At 37.2% G+C, this 22,980-nt stretch overlaps 2 protein-coding genes across 2 annotated transcripts in view; one reads left to right on the top strand and one right to left on the bottom strand.

The window, feature by feature from the left end:
• The window catches only part of crybg1a (crystallin beta-gamma domain containing 1a), a 43,738-nt gene extending 30,063 nt beyond the window's left edge, over nt 1-13,675 (bottom strand). Inside the window, exon 1 of the mRNA XM_017431729.3 lies at nt 13,248-13,675. Within this exon, the coding sequence (XP_017287218.1) occupies nt 13,248-13,573 (326 nt within the window). The 5' untranslated portion in view covers nt 13,574-13,675. The remainder of the gene's footprint in view (nt 1-13,247) is intronic.
• A 1,361-nt stretch (nt 13,676-15,036) lies between these two features.
• On the top strand, nt 15,037-20,417 carry ccr6b (chemokine (C-C motif) receptor 6b). Its single transcript, XM_017431725.3, has 2 exons — nt 15,037-15,348; nt 18,413-20,417. Exon 2 carries the CDS (start codon nt 18,422-18,424, stop codon nt 19,556-19,558), a length of 1,137 nt encoding a protein of 378 aa, XP_017287214.1. The 5' UTR covers nt 15,037-15,348; nt 18,413-18,421; the 3' UTR covers nt 19,559-20,417.
• The last annotated feature ends 2,563 nt before the right edge of the window (nt 20,418-22,980 follow it).

Below are 22,980 nucleotides of genomic sequence, written 5' to 3'. Positions count from 1 at the left end.
TTAAACGAAATAAACATTTGAAATATATCAGTTTGTATGTAATGTATGAATATAATATACAAGTTTCACTTTTTAAATGGAATTACTGAAATCAATCTACTTTTTCATGATATTCTAATTTTATGACCAGCACCTGTATTTGTTATAAAGTGAAACCAAATGATTTAGTAGACTTTTTTTGCTTTTGGCAAACCGTCTTAGTTTAACAAAATACTTCATGTAGGTGCCAGGGTTTTTGTCTAACTGTTCATGTTTTAGTTCATCCCAGCTGTAATATATGTCTAATATGTGAAAAGAAACACAAGGGGCGAACTGAGACAGTAACCAAAAGGTTGAATCCATGCTTTGTGCAAAAACAATTAATTTTATAGTGGATCATAGAGTTATAGATGCAAAAAATACTTCAAGAAACTATGTGCATTCTAATCACAGCTCTTACAGTTTCCTTTCTTCTCTAATCAAGATATATTGATGTACTGACATTAGTTTGAAGGTCACAGGTAAAAGGTGACAGAAAACTAAGACCAGGAAGCACAAAATACAAAAGGTAGGCAGCCTCTTGCTGTTCTCCTCCTACAGTGATTGTGCATTAGTTTTAACTGACTTCTGTTATCCTTAGTGTATTTATAATCCAGCGTTTCCTCTAATCAATGAGCAAACACGAAGCTTAACTTTTGATCTTAAAGTCAGCTGTTTCTCTAAAAACCTATTTCTAAACCGAAATTTTAACCAAAGTTAACCTGCAGGTTCTGAGGTCCAAGAATTTCTCTGCTCCACAAAGCTTGAACTAATTGAAATTGAAATTTCCAATTTGAACCACCTGACTCCAGATTTCCTACTTTCTCTGACATGATTCATAATTTTTCAATAAAACAAGTGTCGGCTAGTTGCCTTCGATCCACAGCAGCCGTGAGAGAATGAAAATTGCGCCACACTTGGATCGTGCCGATACATGACTGTCAGAAGTGTCCCATGAAGTCACCCTGTGTTGTAGTCCTGTCGTCGATGCCTCCAGCACAACAACTGATTTACAGTGTTGGCTGTGATACGTTGACTGTCATCTCTTCACCGCAGCAGGAGATGGATGTGCCCTGCAGTGATGCGGCTGAATTATGTCGGAATCTGGTGTTTTTCCAAATAGGAAATATGCATATTGTTTAATGGAACTAGGACGACAACTGAGCCTTTTTTCAAACTGACTGAAGACCCACAATCAGTGATTTTCTAAAGCTTAAAACATGTGGGGACAAAGTTTCCATTCAGCCTTTCAACAAAGCAGGGTTTCTTCAACCACAGTGAGGTGGCTGAGAGCCCAAATGCACTGCAACCAAGGTAAACACATGCAAACACACAAAATACAATTGACTTACGACAATATGTCTATCAGCTTGACAAATCCAAACAATACATGAAAAACAACAGCTCTGCTGCGAAGAGTCACATTAAGTGTAATTAAAGATGCACTGAATAAACACACAACACAGGCAAAAATGGCTGCACCAAATAACTCATAATAAATGCTGAAAATGACAAAGACTATTAATATAAGATATATGATATAATGAAGATTAAACAATAGAACACCAAGGACTGATGGGCCAGACCGATTTGATAAATTGGATGTTACAGTAGATGATCCTCTGCAGAGACCACCTGCTGCCAGGTGTACAAAATAAAAATAAAGAAGAAAAATCAGTCACATCAGAACTATGCACAAAAAACTGCAAATGAACCTCATCTTTTAGAGAACAAGGCAATAGATCCTTTTGAGGATTCAGTAACATTGGACAGATGTTTACTTCTAGAGTCAATATATTCTAAAAAAAATAAAAATGTTGTTGAATAATTTCAATTACATGAACCCAAAAGCAACAAATCGTGGTTCTGCAGTCTATTTTTTTGTTTGTTTTTGTGCAATCCCTGAGCCCCACCTGAGTTTCCTGGGTTGTGTTTCAGGGGCTAAAATGTCTGCAGGTATGTGTAGCTGACAGCCACACGTCAGCTGCAAAACAAAGAAGGCTTGATGTGAGGGCAGATTGTGACTTCATCCTCCTTCCATACAGAAGCTCTTGAGAATAACCTCCAGCATTTTAAAGGATGAAGAATGACTTGTGTGAAATCCGTCTGCCTCTCTTGCTGTCAGTCCACAGGCACAAACCAGCTCTAACTTGCCTCAACCTCCTGAATCGCAAACAAAGCTCCACTGTTTTTAAGCACCGTTTTAAGGTGATGTTAATGAGGAACGCTTACTTGTATATGTCTATAATGTATAATTACTTATATGTAACATATAGCCAAAGTGCTCAACCATAAAGGAACCCTGTATATTTTCATGCATTTATGATTTTGAAAGGCGTCCAAACTGCTGACATTTCTGCCATCATTCTTAAGTTATGTGAGAAGGTATTTTTACATTACAGTAGCATGCAAAGCTTGAGTTGTATCATTACATCAAGACATACCAGAATATTGCAATATGCCTAGAGGCAGAGCAGTCTTTTATACCTTTTTTAAAAAATGAGCTTTTTTCTCTAAAACTGAAACCGACACATATAGTTGGCAAAAAATGCTGCAGCATTGAAACAGAAGGTTTTGGCGTTTTGACCCCTGCAACACACAAGACCTGCAAGAGATAACTAAACATAAAAGAATATGAGATAAATGGGAAAATATTACAAAATAAATTTGTACAAATGAATAGATGAACCAATACTAGAATAAATAAAATAAATAAATACTAATGGAACACTTTATTAATATATACTTTTTAATTATTTGATATATTTAATATCTCTGTATGGTTTTTCCCCATTTTTATTTTATTTTTTTTGCTTTGGCTTTTCATGTTAAACTGAATTTTTTAGTCTGATGAGAAAACAAAAAATGATATGGCTTTTAGATATTTACTTTGAAACCAAATTGTCCTAGATGCTTGGCACAAGATCCATAATTTCCATACTGAGCTTTAACCCAGAAGTAACAAAAACTGTTAGTTGAAGTTGTTGTTGAAGAAAAGGCTTATGAAATTTAGACGCCCAATTATCAGACTCATAAAAAGTCATTACATTGTCTACCATTCAATTGGCTTCCTGCTAAATCATTAGTCAAATATTTTGGTGTGTGTTGTAAGAGTTCCCAGACCTAAAATTCCTGCAACGTTTGCTGCAAAGCTGGACATACTTTGGTTGGTAAATTAGTTTCTGTCCCTTGCTTTGATACACAGAGTAATACAACTATAGCTCGACTTTTACAGACATTCATTAAGTTCAGTGAATATAAACTCAGTAAAAGTCTCTAGCCATGCTGTCATGTTTCTTAGGATGAGAGCTGCACACCTTTACACACACACATCCATCTTTTCTGTCAAGTAATTCACAGGATGGACAACAGGACGCAGCACTGTCTCCTAAACATGTCTTTAACTCTGCAAATGAGATGAAACAAGGTAAATAAAAAGGCTGTGGAACTGAAAAAAAAATTGGGATTGCAGTCTCTGTTGACCCATTCTTACCATCTTAGAGGGTTTTGGTCAAATTAAGGCACTAAATGTCTGCGTCATCGGGAGCCCTTGAAAGTTGTTATTGTGAGAGTCAAAGTAAAGTGTCGAACATCCATCACCACATACAACACATTAACTGCTTCTCTGTCTGACATTTTGTAACAAAACAGTCACTGTAGAACTTTGAGGCTTTAAGTTTTCTGTGTTTTCTTTTAAAGTTGCCAAAAAGGTTTTAAAAAGTTGCTGAATACATCAACAGCACAAAATTGGTAATAGTGTTGATTCAGTGTGTGTGATGAGAGGGACGAATGGTGTTTACATGAGTTTTTGTGAGCAACATAGGGATGGGACCATCTGTCTTTGAGAAACATTTAAAAATAGGAACTGTAAATGTGACGTAAAGGTTTTCCCCCCACATTTGTGGTAACAAGACTGATTGGTGTAGGCATTTCTGACTTTTTGACCAGTTATCATGGTGTAAATCTGCAGACAAAACCACTTAATTGTCACTCAACCCTAACAGAGATAAAAAAAAAAAAACTTTTTTTTTCTGAGTCTGAACCTTCTTTTCCCATTCAGCCAGATGATCATAATTTTTCTGAAAGTGATAAGGGTTTAATCCAAGTGTCACATTCCAGCTGAAAACAGTAACAGAAAAGAATTACAGAGTTTTATGTGTGTGCAAGCATCCACCAGAGCAATCCTGGAATTTATCTACTGCAGTTTTTCAAGCAGTACTTGGATTAATACAACAATAACAAAACAAGCTGATGCACAGAAAAGGTTCATGTTTTTTTTTATTGTTCAGACACAAATAAAAGAAACTGATTTCAGTAAGCTGGGTAAACCTGCAGAAGCTACTGAATTAACTCAAACAAGGGATGGAAGAGATTCAACTGACTCAGCCTCTGTGTGGTAAATGAAGGACTTAATGAGTCACTGGGATTTGGGAAAACTTTTGTACAAGACTGGACTTCTGCCTAATGTGATGGCTCGCTCCAAGGTCATGTTGCTCAGTAGCAAAACAAAAGCCCAAGTTTCACACTCTGCAGAGGGTCTATTTATTTACTTTTTATACTTAAACAAACCCAGAAGTTTTTTACTTTAGGCATGCAATATTTTTTGTTTTCACAATACAGATATGCTTCAACATGGATTTGCAAAGTGAGTCCTGTGCAGCTGCTGTTTGTAGGAGTGATGACGATGCATTGAGGAGTGGCTGGAAAAACGGCTGCAGGGCAGAGCGTTTGCCAGATAGAGGGCGGTTCTGTTACAACCAGTAGTCTGCAGCCGTTACACTTCCATCTGGACCAATAACCACAGACAAGGCGAGCAGTGTAAACCAAGCCAACGTGTTTGCGAAAGCCTTCAAGCATTGCTCAGCTCCCGTTTCAGCTGCTAGCGACCCATTCTGGCTGCATCCTGCAGAAAGTCAAGTGCAGTGGAAGTCGTGAAGAGCACGCCGCGTATCCTGTTTGCAGTCGCCCTCGGGAAGACTGACAGTTTCACAACACAACAAGAACAAAGAAGATCAGAATGTCGACACGCTGACCTTGGAAGGGGAGATGGAAACATATTTAACATCTTTCATTTTCGGTCTCCTTTTTTTCAGAACAAACCTTCCTCATGCCTGGGACTACCAGCAAGATAAAATCTCTCTGCTTTCAGCTTGATAATTACAAGCTGGCAGCACTGGGAGTCTCCAGTGATCAATGTTTTGCAACATCAGTAAAATTCTTTTGAGCATAAAACTGTCTGTTTGCTGCTCCCTTATCTTGATTTAAAGGCCTAATTTAAGAGTGTATCAATACACAAAAGGACAAGGATGTTGTGTTCGTGCTGCAGTTGCCACCCAGCCACACCGACGCCAACCTGACACACAAAGCATAAATCTCCTGCAATAAGCCTTTCTTTTAATTCAAGGTAGTTAAAACTGAGATATTCTGCCAAACAAATAAATTAAACAATAGAGTTTAAAGCTAATAAAATATTTTGGGATCCAAATCTACATCAAAAGTTAACTAGACGATCAAACCCAAAGGGGATTATAGTCAGATTTCTGAGAGTGTCAATCACTAGTGTCTAACAATGGATAAAAGTTTAAGCTGAATTAATGCAAGGGTGTGTAAACAATAGAGAAATAATAGATAAGAGATGCTGTTTTTCAGACTTTAGTTACACTTGTAAAAATAATGTGGCTGTAAAAACATTACTCTGAGTTAGCCTGACTAACTCACATTTTGTCTAATTTGTGCTCTAGAAAATAACTCAAAAACAATTAGCACTTTGAAGACTCGGACTTGGTTTTCTCAGAGATCTACCTTCCTGTCAGTCTGAAGACTCAGACTTGGTCTCCAGCCAAACAGTGTCAACCACTTCCCTACAGCACCACAAGACTTGCTAGGCCTGCTTGTTTCACTCAAAAGAAGTCTTACTTGATTAATTTGGAATTTGAAGTTTGTTGGATTCCAGCAGTGGCAATCCTGGACTTTTGTGGTCAGTCCTCCCTTCTCTGAAATCTATGTTGAGACACTGACCACTCTGTCCCTGACAGCCACTCCAGGGATCCAGGCTTAAACTGAGACTCCAAAAGTTAATCAGTTATAGTTGTGCAGCAGGTGATAAAAGTGCTTTAATTTTCTGATTTACTTCTTGGTCTCACTTCTGCATCCAGTGACCCAAAAATAGGTTTAAAAGAAGCTGGTTTGTATTCCTAGAAGAATTAATTATTCTTTTAAATAACATGCTGAGGTGCCAAATGTGAAAACAGGTGATCAGAAGCTGCACCTGAAGAACAATAAACAACTTCCTGTTTTTTAAATTCTTTTTCCAGCCCCTCATGCATGATAATGAGCTCTCTGACATCTGTTCCTTTGATGAACAAGGTCAAAACAAATTCCCCTCCACATCTCATCCTTGCACTTCCTGAACTCAGACATTTTCATTTTCGCCTTTTCAGGACATCAAAATGCTTGAATAGTGAGTAATTCCTGCTGCTCCACTTTGATGCAGCAAAACGGAGGAGCTAAAAGCGGACAGACCAGTGATGTCGATCAACTTGTTTTAATTACGCAAAAGAACAATTAGACAAGCGCAACGACTCTTTCAATTCAGAAATTACTGTACTTAAAAACTGGTTTAGTCAAAACCCGTTTACAAACCTCTGTGTGGTTGAATAAACTCAAAACCTCTTAAGAAATGTTTTTGTTTATTGAGTTTTCATCCTGCTGGAGTTCAGAGCGTGCATTAAATGAGCCGTCATCCTGGCAAATATACAAGGAAAAGAGATGAGACTTATTGACTCGAAAATGAAACTCTTTGTTAAAAATGTTGTTTTCATGCTGTCTCGGCTCTGCTTGGGCAACTGTTAACTGGAGAAATGTTTTTGATTGCTCCGGACCAACAAAGAGCACGCCAATTAATCCTCAATGACAGAACTTTCCAGAGCCTATTAAAAGAGTCTGCAAACTAAACTCCAAAAGCATAGACCTCTTTCAAATATGTTAAAATCATGGTAAATATAACTAGTTACCAATTAAAGTTTTACTGTAGAAGGTAAGGCCACCGCTGTTCATCAGAGTTATTCTTTCAAAGACTGTGAATAACTCCAATAACAACTCATGTTTGTAAAAGTTTACAGCAATTAATGCAAACTTCTACGTGCAGTTTGTATGAAGAAAGAGTTTCATATATACTGTATAAAGCACTTGATCTCATTTATCATCAATTACAAGTCAACATCACAGCAGCACAAACAATCTTGGCTTATTAAATCAGAACAAAGGTTACAACATCAACCAATAAATTATTTATAATATATTACAGGACTGGACATTGTGTGATAATGAAGATGTAAACATACATTAAACTAGGGTAGTTTTTTTACTTATAAATTCTGAAAAACTCCTTTTTAACCCACAAACTTCAACAGGTTTCTTACGACACCACATTTCACAACCTGCTCCCTGAAGCGACAAGCTTTACATTAGAGTGGATTGATTTGTTGTTTTTTTTCACCCCTCTCTTTTTGCAGCACATACCTTTTTAACACACATTCCCTGTATCTTCCTGGGTCAACTTATCTCAGCCGTACCTCAGCCCTACGACGAAGAAATGTCCAATACGATCAATCCTAAAAGGTAAACAACAGGCCAGGCGAACTCAGGACCAAGAACTAAACGTTGTAATGGGTCATGTGACCTTCTGAAGGCATGAGAAAATATCTGCTGAAAGTGCCTGCAGGTTTTTTTTTTTTACTGTTCGAGTAACAGCTGTGAACTTCTCATCTGATAGAAAGTTAAAGGTTGCTTAGATTGTGTGAATTCCTGCCAAAAATCAAGCAGGAAACGGCAGGTTGAGAATGAGCTGGAGCTCGTTCAAATGAAAGACACTGTAGATCTGCGAGGCGTGAATAACTGCAAATGGTTAACTGATTTATGTAAAACCTGCTCTTTTGAGTAGAAGATTTACAGTGTGGGACACATTTTCATTTATTATCAACAGGGCGACACTATTAAAATACAAAAAAAAAACTGCTCTTTTGTTTTTGGACATGACTGGGTGGCTTCAGGCGTGACCACTATGATGTGGTGAAAAGAAAGTTCTTACCCTGAATCCTTTTAAGATTTTTTTTTTAATTAAAGCAGGTCAAATAATGCCAAAGATTAGTAAGACCTCAAAAAACAATCAACTTTTAAACAAAAGGAGCACATATTTACTCTAAAATGTAACTTTTAAAAGAAAACTGTGCAAAAATCTAAAGTAAAGTACTGTTTTGAAGTACTCTAAGAAATGCTTTTCATGTGTACTTTCTGAGTTCTTGAAGAGGTGAGGAGCAGAACCTGAGCTTTGAAACAAGTTGAGACAACGAGTTACAGCAACGAAGAGTACAGGAGAAGCTGGGATTCTTGTTTTTTTTTTTTTTTTTACTGTAAAGACCCAATTGGGAAAATGTTTTTTTGTTTGTTTGTTAGTTTATTTCTGAAAGACACAATAATTTTACTAAGTCACTTCAAACCTTGCAAGCAGCATTATCCAGACTTCTGAGTGACACATTCAGCTTACATTTATAAGAGTAGGGGTGTGTGTTACGGTGTGTGGCCGTAACAGTGTGCTTTTAAGTCTTTCTTTGTATAAAAAATAAAATTTTGGCATTCCATGCAAAAAAAAAACAACAAAAAAAGAAAAGCATGCATTTAACATCAGTACGATTGCAGCTTTAGTGGTAATTCTGCTGTTCTGTGATCCTTTTGCAGTGCAATATATTTATTTTGCATATTTAGCATGTTAAAATGGCAGCCATTGTCCTCCTCTATGGAGACACATCACATTCATGTTTGCAGATGAATAATCAGGTGTGAACAGGTGTGCATGTACAGCCCTGAACAAAAGCTAAGGTCATGTCCACATTATGCACACAAACAATGCAAAGATGGTCTGAGCCTTTAAATCCAGCCTTCCTGTCTGTAACATTCTGCTTTTGTGGCTTCGATGTTTGCAGATCTGGTATTTCCATACTCATAGCACTCTAATCATCATATAGCAGTAAGAAAAGCTGATTCAAGCAAAATAAGTTTTAATTTTGGCAAAAACATTTGAGTGTGGACAAAATTCTCACTGCTTAAAACAAACAAAAGCACACAGAGTGTAGAGCCTGTAGTGATGAAATACATAATGCCTATTAAAATAAAAAAAGACTAATACTAGCACAAATGTCAAAATTACTGATTCAGCACATCCAGGAAAATATGACATGTGCAGGAGAGCTTTTAAAAATATAGTTTCAGATGGGACTAGTTAGTGAGTTGTGAAAAAATAGCAGCTTTAAATTAACCATTGTTATTCAGACAGGTTAGTTTAGGATCAGGACATGTGGGTTAAATTTAAACAAAAAACAAAATTTCCTCTGCAGGAAAGTAATGGACAACTTCTCCCATCTGAGATTATCTGCAGCTTGTTTGTCGACTCTCTGGATGAGGAGTCGATGATTTATCACCCAGATAATAGATGAAAACTCCCCCTCAAAGCAAAATTTAAACGTCTTATTTTGCATTTCACAGATTAAACTAACTTGACAGGATCAGAGTTCAGGAAGGAGATTATGGTGGCACCATGATAAGATCATGTGACCCAGAGTGAGACCAAACAACACAATGAGCATTAAAATACTCTCAACAACAAGGAATTAGGCTTGATAAAGGAACTAAAACTTCCAAGTAAGCTCAGTCACACCTGTGAGTCACCAGCTTTAAAATTCAACTGAATCAGCAAGCCAGGTATGAATGGTTGCAATAAGGGAGTTTGTTTTTATTACTATTGTTTAGAGATGACAGGAGATGTTTGCAAAAAAAAAGGGCGATTTTATTTCAGTATTCAGCTTGAACGGCTTCACCTTCTGACTGAACGTTACCAAAGAGCATGGCCGACTTATCTAGTCTGATACAATAAATCACTTTGGAACACTGTGTTGGTCTTTTCTGGGAAACCTTGAAATCTTTTGCAGGTCTCTCTGTGTAAAAAAAGGCTAAAATACTGCATGTTTCCTCTCCTCGGGACACAAAGCACTTGCAAACACTAAAGCTGTTCCAGTTCTTCACTATTATCAGTAAGTTTAAACAGACTGAATGTTTCCCTGCCTCACTGAAAACATGTAAGTTTGCTTCAATTCCTGCTAAACCGATGAGACCTGCTGATTGTAAAGGGCTGCCATTTTCACAGAACTGAATACACATTTCATGTTCTCTTGAAACAGTTTCTTTTCTACATGTGAGCAAACTATCAGTTACAGTTTGACCTCTGTGTCTTTCGGTGACATCTGAGTCTGTGGAAATTATTATATAAACCTTTAATCGTCACAATGTCACTGTCACTTCACTGTCCATTTTTAAAACTCGTTTGAAAACATATTTTTACTCATTGACCTTCAACCCAACTGGGGCTTGATTTTACTTGGTATTGATTTTATCAGTTTAACTGCGTCGTTTTATTGTGTTTGGAATTGAGTTTTTAATTCATTTTCTAGGTTTAGCATTGTTATTTATTTTTATGCTTATTTTATTTATTATTGATGTTCAGCACTTTGTTCCAGCTGTGGCTGGTGTTAAAGTGCTATATAAATAAAGTTGATGATGATGATGATGACAATTTGAGACATCTGTGATCATTTTGCACCTCCACAGTGAAGTCACACTTCCACCTTTTTCTCTTTATATATCTGACAAAAAGAACATATAAGCACGTTTGTGTGCATATTTTCTGTCGGGAGCCCATAAACTTTATAAACCATGCCTCAGGTGTCCTGAACGCAGGGTGGGAACCGATCATCCAGCTCTGTCTTTATATTTCAGAGACATCAGTAAAGCGGGATGGAGGTTTGTAATATGCTACAAAGCCGACTGAAAGTGTGGCTGAAGAAGCTGCCACAACACAAAACCTGAGAACTATATAAACAACTCCCACAGACACAAAATCATCCCTATACTGTTTCATCTCCTCATACCCAAAATTATTTACTGTTGATTTAAGGTTCAGAATAGTGTATGTACAGCAGATGTGGAAAAACTCCATTAACATCGTGAGACATAGTTAGAAAAGTTCCAAACTTTAGAAGCTTGAGTCTCGGTTTGGCTGTAAAATCTGTCATTCTTACTGAGCCACCCAAGTTTTTTTTTAACTTGACAAAGTGAAATTTTATACTCAACAATCACAAAACCCTACTGGCAATTAAATAGTTCCTTGCCCAAATGAACAATGAGTGTTTTCTAATTACTAAACAACAGTGCCATGTCGCCCTATCACCTGTGTGCATGTGGTGTTACCTAAGTTTTCTCACCTGTCTGCTCATATATACTCAGATCACAGATGACACATTTGCCCTTGACTCAGCCACATATACCTGGACTGAACAGGGAAATGTGTCCTGTCCTGTACGACGAGTTTTCTTTTCCGTGTTGTGAAGTTGCTGCTTGACAACACGCGACAGCGAGCGCAGTCCGACGCTGCACGCCTCTGCCAATGATGGATAAAAATAAAAAGGTCCTGGATCCAGATCCCTTCTAAGCAGGCAACCGTTTGGTTAACATTTCTGGGGAGTTATTTGTCAAATTGAACGCCCCACTCCAAAAAACACTGACCTTGACTGGCAGGCTAGAAAAACAAACTGTAACCACAGAACACCTTTGGTAAAGTTAAAGTGAAACTTTAAGGCTGTGTTATTCACAAATTATGCGATGCACATGATGCTTTGTGTGACTCTTTGTTTTTAAAGTTACTGGGAAGTTCGAAGCATTTCATGAGAAGTAAATGTAAAAATAAGCCTCAAGATAAAACAAACACTGCTCGCCAACACCTACGATTACATACCACGGAGAAGTGGTTCGGCCACAGCGGTCTTTAGCATTCACGCAATGTTTGACCGTTTTGACGAAACTAACTGATCTTTTCTGGAAATTTTTCCCAATTAGCATCTTTCTGAAAAGGACGCCTGCGCAAACGCCGGAGTGTTTGCTGCTCTTGAGGGTTGGCTTTGTTAGGGTAAACAGATAGAGTTTCACTGACTCGTTTGTCAAAACAAGTCCAATCAAGTGTGGCTTTGTTTGCAAAAGAAAAAAAACAAATAGATGTGTTTTATAAGTTTATCCTAATAATGGGTTCATATGTGATAGTGGAATAAAAACCAACACATTTAGGAGTTTGTTACAGTTATTTATATGAAACACGATTCTTTATATTTGAGGTAGCCAAAGTTCCAACCCTGAAAGTTGAGCCTTGTCAGAGGCGTTTTATAATAATATGTCAATAATGGGTTTGAGTTGTTGCCTTAAAAGAAATTTGGTCTCAAGTTCCAGGCTGCAGCCTTTGTGCGCAAGGTTTGCATGTTCTCACCTGTGCATGCACGGCTTTTCTCCAATTCCTCTACTTTTCTCCCATATTTGTGCATGTTAGGTAAACTGACAACTCTAAACTGTCACTACGTGCACGTGAGAGTGTGAACGGTTGTCTGGTCGTCCCTGCATGGGCCTGTGATGGAGAAGGAATAACTGTACGAGCAAAGAGGCAGAGCAGTGCCTCGTCAAAGAGCTCCTAACGAGCACGAGAAATCTGTTTTGCAGTCAACTTTTGGAAATTGTAAAAGATGCAGAACCAAAGCCTGCCAGCACCCCCCACGTTCCCCCCGTTCCCCTCACACCTCTGAGGCATTTTTAAGACATGAGGCCTGTGAGTGAGATGCATGACTAAACTAGTTCAGCTCAGAGGTAGAGCTTTTAGAGTTCAGAAACTGCCAGAGGGGAAAACAAACTCTTGAGTGAGGCGGTTTGCTCTAACGCTTCCTTCACTGTTCAAAATGGAGCAACAAACTCCCAATAGGTCTGGAACGACTCTCAGGACCCTTCAAGGGACTTTCCACAGTTTTATGACTTCAGTTCATTTACAGGTGGAAAATTGAACTTTGAACTACAGGTGACAGAATAAAGATGCATCAGAATATATAATAAGCACATAAAACTGTATGCATTTAGGATACTGATGATTTAAAAACCAGTGTTAAACTATGTTTAGTCCAGGTTGAGCAGAATTGATTGGTTTTGTGCAAACTGTCACTCTTGTGATGATGGCTTATTGATTTTGGACATTGTTTGTTTTAAATGCTCTACATAAGCTTGACATGGGCGAGAGGTTAATTATTGCTGGATATCAATCTAGTATCAAATATCAATTACAAACAGCAATTAACTTCTTATCAGCTTACATGTGGTTGTTGAAGCTGTCGGGGAAGAAGGCATCTCCGCCTCCTTCATCTTCCTTCTTGTGCTTCTTCTTCCTCCACCTGAGAGACAGCCTCCCCTTCCCCTTCTTCTCCTTCGGGGAGACGGGCAACACGTCGCCGGGCAACGTCGCGCAGTCCTCGCGGTCGAGGAAGCCGGGGGACGTCGGGAGGGAGGCCGGGTCGTCGCGGTGGATGGTCGCCGACGCATCTTTGAAGGACGCGGCGCGCCTCACCTCCTTCCTGTTCTCCTTGTCGGGGGACTTGAGTTTGAAGAGTTTCTTGACTCTGAGCGAGCCGGACTTGCTCATGGCGCCGGAGGAGCGAGGAGGAGGCTGCAAACACTGAGCGCACTTGGTTTACTGTGAGCAGCGGAGGGGGCTGAGTCACCGGGATAACCTGCAGAGCGAGTTGGCGCGAGCTCTTGGACTTGCCCACAACGGTCGCGCGCCAACAGGTAAAGGAGTGCAACAAAAACAAAAGTTCCACAGAAGAACCCAGCGTCCCCTCTGTTCCCTTTACACACTTTATTTCTTAGAAGTGGGATATGATGATAAGGACCTGGATTTCTTCAGTTTTACCGTTTTTGTTTACCTGTAGATTTCAGTTTAGCCCACCTGAAGGAGGCGCTATGACGTCACTGCCTACCTGATGACGCTTTCTAACAAACAAACACAATAAACATACCTGTGTAAGCTAATTACAGACTAACAAAGAAAAGCCTCACAACGTTTTGAAACATTCTCATAATGGCTCAAGTCCAACTTCCATTCTCTTATGTTACCTGTTTTGTTTTGTTTTGTTTTGTTTTTAGCTATATCAAACAGATCCCAAACATTTCCAGCCTCTAACCTACAACATAAAAGTTCAACAGCTTCCCATTACTGGTTGAGTTCTACAAATACTGCTTCCAATCCAAATAAACAAAGGGATGATGGCAAAACAAACAGCCACTTTAACCATTTCTGACTCTTTGTTTCCAAAACATGGAAGCTTAAATCAAATTTTGACATTTCCTGCACGTCAGATGTGGCATTCCCTTCTTATAAATTTCCTTTAATAAATGGATATGATCCTCTTTTTATTCTCAATATACATTCTCAGTTTATACAGCAACCCAACAGCGTCATCTGCTGGTCAAGATAAAGAAGAACAGGGATTGTGTGGACAAGGCAAATAAAAATAAGAACAATGGTAACTGTCTGTTTTTATTGCTTTTCCTAAAGCCTATGAAAATATAAAACCAATCCATAATGTAGAACAAGCTGAAAGACTGGAAGAAAAAATGTTAAATTAAATGCAAGTGATTGTAAAACAAATAAAATAAAATAAATAAAAAATAAATTTGAGGTTTTTAACTGAACTCCAAACATGTAATTCAAATCCTAGTTGAGGTTTGAGGTTGACACCACTAAAGGCAGAAAATAAGACTGAAAGAAGATGACAGACCTATGACACAGTTTCAGTCACTGCATTTTATATATATTCTGTCATTTTTATTTTAATTTTTTTCATCCATGGCAAAAGGTTTGGTGAATCTTTGGTTTTGTTTACAGGAGTTTCCTACAAACCAACTTCCCTTTTAACACGAGCTCTAAGAGGAAATCAGGTGTTAATATTAACTCAAAAAAAAAAGGTGAAGTTACAGAAAGAAAAAACAACAAAACAAAACAATCAAAGCACTGCCTGGAAACCAACAGAAACTTACAGAGTGAATAAACAGTTGGGGAGGTCCTTGCCCCTGAACGTCGTTATAACAATACATGTTGTTTTGTCAGATCATCAGATTAGAGCGACGTATTTAGGGGCCACAACTACAGTTTGAGATCAAAAACAGCGAGATCAGTGAAGCAGATGAGTCAAACAGAAACAGAGCTGGTGACAATGTGGTTTTAGCTTCTGCTTCTTCTGTTCTTGAAGTTTTTGTTTTTCTCTCCCCTCCTTTCGCCTGCTCAGAGTCACAGAGTCACATAAAGCCGCAGAATTGAACTCTGTCTCCACTAGCAGCTAAGGTTTTTGTACCTGAGGTGACCCCCTTCTGTGGCTTAACGACGCTGAACATCGAGGCTCAGAATCGTTTTACAAGGTATGTTCTGTACAATAAAACCTGGTAAAGTTTGAACTAGGGTTTCTTTTTTAAAAAAAAATAAAATGTAAAAGGCTGTATGATAAATGAGAAACAGTCTGAAAGACACTTTGTAGTTAAAATGATGCTGCAGAATTTATTTTATCAAATTATTATCAAACAATGCACATTAATTTAAATTACGTCTGTGGAAATAGTTTGAATTTTCAGTGTTTAAGTGCGTTACAGAAGTAAAGCAATTTTAAGTGTGTGAGATGATAAAATGCCAAATGTTTTTCATGAACAGTTGTGTTCAAACTGCATTTGTTAAACAGAAAAATTTGCACAATACAATTAAAATTAACTGATTTTGCGGAACCGAATGTTCAGCAAACAGTATTTGCAGAGAACTTGAAGTTCTCAGATTAGATTTCTGTTAAGTGCTGTATTACTTGAGAATTTCCCTAACAAATATGTGAAAAACAACTACCTTCTGCTTTCATGAATTCAGTCCATTTTGCCGTGAGCACTGCTGAGAAATGAAGGTTATGAAGTTTGAGAGGTTTCATCTTATTTTGTTTCTTCCCTAAAACAAGATTTTAAAGTTCATATAGAATTAGAGTTTAGAAAAACAAGAAACTATGCTTTAATTAGTGCACAGTAACCTGCAGAGCTGTTGAGCGATGATTGTTTCCTTTTGACAACAGTAAGTAATACCAAAAGATTTATGATGATTCGCTCTCACAGAAGGAGAGATGGGGTGGTAGCTCATTGCCTTCATTAAGGATTTTATAGAATCAATCCACAAAAATTCACCCAGATTAACTTTGTAAACTGTTTGTTGTCAGATTCCACAACAAAGGTTTGTTAACAACATTTAAATCTGTAAAGTTTACAGACAGCATGCATTTATGCAATTATTTGTCCATTGAATTTCTTCTCAGATTGCCAATTTTGGGTATTTTGTGATAAAACAGAAAAAAATCTTCAAGCCTTTTAGTTAAAAATAAAAAGCACAAACAAAACAGCTAAAATGAAAAGCATCACAACCGGTGAACACAACCAGCAGACATGTCATCTGTGTGGGGTGGCATTTGGAACTGTAATGCCATTCATTAAAATAAATTTAAAAAAAAGAAGCCAAATTGCGGAACTGAAAATCTAGTGGTTGAGCGTGTTTTGTTGTATAAGGTGAAGAAATTGCAGTGTTCGATTTTAAGTTTACAAAGAACTGATACATAACTGATACAGAACCTGAAATGTAATTCAGCGTACATATTATATGTGTCCCTGCTTCAAAAAAAAAAAAAAACCTCCTGTACATCCTTTGACTTGTGAAAGTCAGCATTTTTGCACATTAAAGCTCCCAACCTTCTGGTCTATAGGAGTGTGTTTTTGATCTACCTCCACATGAGCTGAATAACAAATTTCCAGGAAAACATTTCAGATCCTGTCTGATAAGGATTTTATCTTTTATTGAGATCAGACAACAAATCAGCCTGCAGCACCTTTGTGTCTGCTTTTATGTGCAGTCCCTAAAACCTTATTGGTCGAAAATTGGGTCATTGTCAAAAAGATGAAGAGCAGAACTAGAACACTGGTTTTTATCGTGCAAACAGATGAAACACAGCGATGACACTTTTACCCAGTACCTAGTTTTTGCACAACCTTTGCTGTTGTTTTGAAGCAAAAACGTCCCTAAAAGGCTTTTTCAATGCTGTACGTTTACTTGAAGCAGAGCATGTTTAGAGAGAACATTTACTTTAAAACCCTTGTGGTTCTTCTTTAAAGCAATATTCAAAGTCGTAACAAATTCAGTTATTTTGCATGAAGGCACAAAAACGGAGCGTAAAGTAAAATGATTTAACATGCAAAATAAGAGATTTGAATTGCTTCAAATATATATCAGAAATTGTTATTGCTGCAATTAATTTGATGTAGCCATTTTAGATGTGCTTTATATATGACTCATGTAATTGAAAAAAAAAACACATTTTTAAATTTAAAATCCTTTTAAAATGGCTTCTGTGTTTTGTTTTGTTTTTTGTCAGATGTTATGTACACACCGTATATCACCTAGTTAGAGAATAAAAACAAGATTATGTGGTTTGTGCTAAAAATAATTCAATTAATTTCACATCAGCTCTATTTATTTTTTAACGGTGGAAAAGAATAAACAGGAAGAAACCTCTTGCAGAATCAGAAGCAGGATGGGTGACTACCTGCCTCGACTGGCTGAGGGCTGAGAGGACAGGAAATACACAGACAAACACAGAAACAGTTGGCTACAGATAAATATTGACAGAAAGAAGAAAAACACAGTTAGTAACAGTAATGGTATACCTTTACATCAAGAGTGATGAGAGACAAACGAAGTGAAAGTGATCAGTACATCAGGTTCCCCACCAGTCTGGGTCTATAGCAGCAGAACTATAGGCATGACTCAATCAAATCAACCATATATGTAACCTTTATCAAAAAGGAAAGTTTTAAGCCTGGTCCTAAATGTCGACAGGGCGTCTGCGTCTCTAATCAAGATAAGAAGCTGGTTCCTCAATAAAAGTACCTGACAGCTGAAAGCTCTGCATCTTATTCCACTTTTAGACACTCTCTAAACCACAAGCAAGTCTGCGATCTAAAACTGAAAAATAACAAACAACAAGTTTTTTAAGATAAGCTGAAGCTTAGTGTATTTTTTCTGGGAAGTAATATAAATTTTTTTCTAAAGAATCATAGTCATCCAGCCTAGAAATAACAAATGCATGAATATGTTTTTCTGCATCAATCTGGAACAGGATGGTTGTGCTTTTGACAATATTACACAGGTGAAAGAAAGAAATCTAAGTAACATGTTTTGTGTTGGAGTTAAAGAACATAACCTGGTAAAAATAATAAAATAATTTACCAGAGGCCATGCCATTAGGGTAACCAATTCACTGGATAGTGTTTCCAAGGCAGTCATCTCCAAAGGCAATAATTTAACTTAGGATCATAGCATAAATAATTTGAAGTGTTTCATATTATTTTTGTCTCCTTAATGCACGCCTCCACTGTTTGATGCTAACTTCAGTCTTTTCTTCTCCAGACTGAAGACATGGAGACTACAACTTCTGACTTTGTCAGCTGGCCTACAGATGATCCAGATGAGGAGCTCTGCAACCTCAGCCCTCACCCAGCGGAAGTCCTTTCCAAAACCTACATCCACTCAATCATCTGCGTCTTTGGCTTGATCGGCAATGTTCTCGTCGTGCTCACCTATGGCTTCTACAAGAGAACCAAGACGATGACAGATGTTTACCTCTTTAATGTGGCTGTGGCAGACCTGATCTTTGTGGTGGCTCTGCCTCTCATTATCTACAACGAGCAAAACAGGTGGTCCATGGGTTTTGTGGCCTGTAAGGTTCTTCGCTCTGCCTACAGCATCAACCTGTACAGCGGCATGCTGCTGCTTGCATGCATCAGTGGTGATCGTTACATCGCTATAGTTCACGCTAGGCGCTCCTTCGGGTCTCGCTCTCACGCTCTGACATACAGCCGTCTGATCTGCTCAGTGGTTTGGATGTTTGCGGTGGCTTTAACTCTGCCTACACTCATCTACACGGAGCGCTCTGAAGAACAGAACTATGATTTCTTTAAGGAACAGAACTCTACAATCTTCTTTGACAAGCCTGACTCCATGGGTCAAACGCTCGCTGTGACGTGTCAGCTTTCGTTCAACGACTACAACACAGCAAAGCTAATGAAGGTGATGGTGCCCAGCCTCCAGATGGCCATTGGATTCCTGTTTCCTTTCTTGGTGATGCTGTTCTGCTACTCGTGCATTGTGCACACCCTGCTGAGAGCGAGCAGCAGCCAGAGGCACAAGGCCGTGAAGGTGGTTCTGGCAGTTGTCGTAGTTTTCATCCTGTGCCACCTCCCATACAACGTGACACTGCTGATCCACACCTCATCTCTTTTTAGGGAGAGAAGCTGCACAGCAGAGAAAACGAAACTCCAAGTTCTGTCTGCTTCCAGGAGTGTGGCCTACCTCCACTGCTGCCTCAATCCCATCCTCTACGCCTTTGTTGGAGTGAAGTTCAGGAGCCATTTCAAACAAATATTATCAGACTTTTGGTGCTTGAGCAAAAAGTACATCTACTCCGCCCGCTCATCCCGTGGGACATCTGACGTAATCGTCACAGGCCTCAGGACCTCAGAGGGCTCCAACAACATGTCATCCTTCAGTGTGTGATATCTTTCTTTTTAAAGGGCTTAGTTAACCCATTCTCGTGCAGCTTCTCATTTTTTCATAATCTTGAATTACTGTTATAACATTCTAACCCAGATTATATGAAAATCACTTTATGCTGAATAGACATTAGCTACTTTCATTTTATTGCAAGATTTTAAACAAATCAAGACAGACACTATTCTAATATTTACTAAAGCTTTAGTAAAAAAAAAAAGAAAAAGGAAGAGTTCAGTGTAAATCCACAAATTGTTTCAAAATTAGTGACAATTTGAGCGTTGCCATCGAAAAAATATTAGATTTGTTTCTAAAGCACATTTTAAATCAAAAACTTATTTTAGAGGGCCGTATTTACTTTGTTCAATTTGAAACTGGAACATGGACACCGTGTGGTCTCTGCATCCATCACACAAAAACTTGTTCTGTTTTGGTTAGTTGACATCAAATCAAGCAAATATGATGTAAAACGCTTTAAGGGTTTTACATCAAAAATACTGACAAGTTAAAAGCATGATTAGCAGGCTTGATTGAAATCTAGACACACTTGTCGTAAACATTTTAAATACTTTGTGCTAATTCATCTCACAATACACAAATAAAAATAGTTTGTTGTGGTTTTATTTTTATTTCAGGTTGTTGAGGGCATCATGAAGTTCATTTACGGACTTTTTTCAGGTCTTGAATTGTTCTTTTTTTTTGTATATTATAATTAGAGCAATAGCAATTGCAGTCATGTTTACTATTTTAAAAAGTACAACATTACCAAAGCTTTTAAAATCTATAGTTGGATATTTATGCACAAAAAAAAAATACAAAAAAGGTAAAAAAAAAAAAAAAGTCACATGCTTTTGCAAATATGTCTGACTTCTCAAATATTATTTACTGATCTTACCAGAAAACAGTTTACTTTGTTTTTTTTTATTTTTTGTAATCCACTATTAGTTGTAAATATTCCTTAAAAAAATAAAATATATTTTGCTAAATTTCATAGTTTTGAATTTTCTCTTTTATGCAATGTTAATAATCATTTACAATTGTTTTGGCAATAATATCAGTGATCTCTGTTTTTGTAATTGGTAATTTGCTCGATCAGCTATGCTGTGATTTGTTTGTGAAACAATATTTTTTGTAAATCTTTTGCTTAAAACAAAATGACAAAGATTTTAAGCTTTGGAATTTACGAAGTAACTCCTACGTGTTTCACCACAAGTGACCAATCACGAGTTATTAAACAAAAACTATTTCTAGAGTTAAAACGAGGATTAACTCAGACATCATGAGGGGGATGTTTCCTCAGTTTTCTGACTTCCTCAGCATTTCTGTACACATACCAGTGAATTGTTAAAGTTGTTTTTGCGGTTTAAAATTTGCTTTATCGCATTTGTGTTCATTTCAGAGAGTCGCTCAACTCATTTTTAGTCTTTACTAAATGTTTTTCTGATTAAGGGAAAACCTGTGTTCAACAAGTGGACCTGTGAAAATTAAGGAGTTAAGGCATTTTCCTATAAAATCTGTGTTTCCTCCTAAAGTTCCTTATAATAGTTTGACTCTATTTCAAACTACTTATCTTTGTGTGCAAGACACTTATAAAACTGACCCATCCTTACTACTAAGAACTAAAGACTGAAGATGAAGATAGTATGTATTTTTTCAAACCTATTATTGCTGTTTCCGTTTTTGTATTTGTAAACTCAACATATACAGTCCACAATAAACTGCAGGACATCAGTGTGATTTTTTTAAACATTAGCTTATTTCATACTTGTACTCATTAAACTATAAAGACAACTTTTTGTCTCTTTGTTTTAATATCTATACATCATTTGCAAGTATGTCCATCTTTGTTTAGGGAAGAATTTTATTCTAAATTTATGTTTAAATATTTTGTTCATTCTAAAAATTATATATCTCTTATTTTTTTATGTTATGTCTTTGACTGAAATTTTTAAAGATGTAAAATTAATCATATCTAAAAAAACAAAAAGAATCCACTTAAACGTTGCTCTAAATATAGTTATGTACATTTTATTGCAAATTAACATTAATACAAGGATAATAAAACCTATACCTTTTATAATTTAAATTAAATTTACTTTTTAAATATCCAAATTCAACTGATAACAGTAATACTATAATAAATATATAGGAAAAAGGTAACAAAAAATAACACAAAATAATGAACTACAGAAGAAAAAAATAAAATTAGTCACAATGTGAGTCGCTGCGTTACGCACTCAAAATAACTTTAATCTGATCTTCTAAACAAGATACGTTTTGGACCTTCTGACAGTTCAGATAAGGCCACTGAGAAAGCAGAAGTGAGGCAGAACATTATGAAGTTCCAGCTCACGGCTTCTCACTGCGTGTTCAGACACAAATAACTTTTCTCGGTGTGCTGCAGCGCACCTTTGTCTTGTGGGTTACACGGTTACTTAAAGCAGATGAAACATGTAAAAAATAAAGGCAGATAAGAAAAGAGGGAACAAAAACTTTATATGGCAGAGCTGAAACTGGGAAGTGCAGGTTTAGATCACCATAAGTGGGTACTTTCACTGAAAAACCTCACAACTCTGAAGTTCAAAGGGTCTTTCTACCAAACCAGGTATTTATATATTTGCTACAATCCCATAAACTATGCCAATACTGCTAAACATCATCAAATCAAATGCCTAGAAGGGAAAATAACGACAACAGCTCCGCTTTTTCCTGTTTCATCCACTGGAGGTCTCCAGTTCTTTACTATCTTCAACCAGAGTTTGAACTCTTTTGTCCACAGAAACCTTAAAACTTTTTCTGACATTCTTCTCCTACATTAGAAGCTCGAATTAATTAGCGCTCTTATTTAGAACATTGCATCACTGTTTTCTTTCCATATGTCTACATCATAAACCACTGACTCATGCACAAGTTTTTCTGCACTTTTTTAAACATTTTGGCAGGAGTTTCCAGTTACTTTAAATCCTGTCAAACTTGAATCAGCCACTCACAAACAGTAGAACACAGAACAAAGATTTCATTCATTTCTTACCATTTTGACATTTGAGATTCTGATGTTAGAGTTCGAATGGAAGTCAGACTTTATCTTTTCATTTGGCTAAACATCTTATTTAGCTGCCACATGTTTCAACATGTTACTTTGTTTGAAATGTTTGGTACTGGGCAGGCGGATCATTGAGGACATGTTCTCCAAAGTCCTCTATGGTAACTTTTGTAACTTTTCCATAGAAATATATGCTAATCAGGCAATTATATTGAAACAAATTCATAATAGTTTTGTGCAGGTGTGAAAATCCCAACACCACTGTCTGCTGAGCTGATCCAGGCACATCAGTTTATGAATGTGGCATCAGATACATGAGCATCTATTTTCTTAGAAAAAGCTTGTTAAAAATGTTTAACTGTGATGATATTAAAACTCCTTTGGC

This window comes from Kryptolebias marmoratus, linkage group LG10 (assembly GCF_001649575.2).
Source record: "Kryptolebias marmoratus isolate JLee-2015 linkage group LG10, ASM164957v2, whole genome shotgun sequence".
Taxonomy (NCBI): Eukaryota; Metazoa; Chordata; class Actinopteri; order Cyprinodontiformes; family Rivulidae; genus Kryptolebias; species Kryptolebias marmoratus.
The sequence above is the reverse complement of the archived record's forward strand: the minus strand, read 5'-3'. Positions and strand labels throughout refer to the sequence as shown.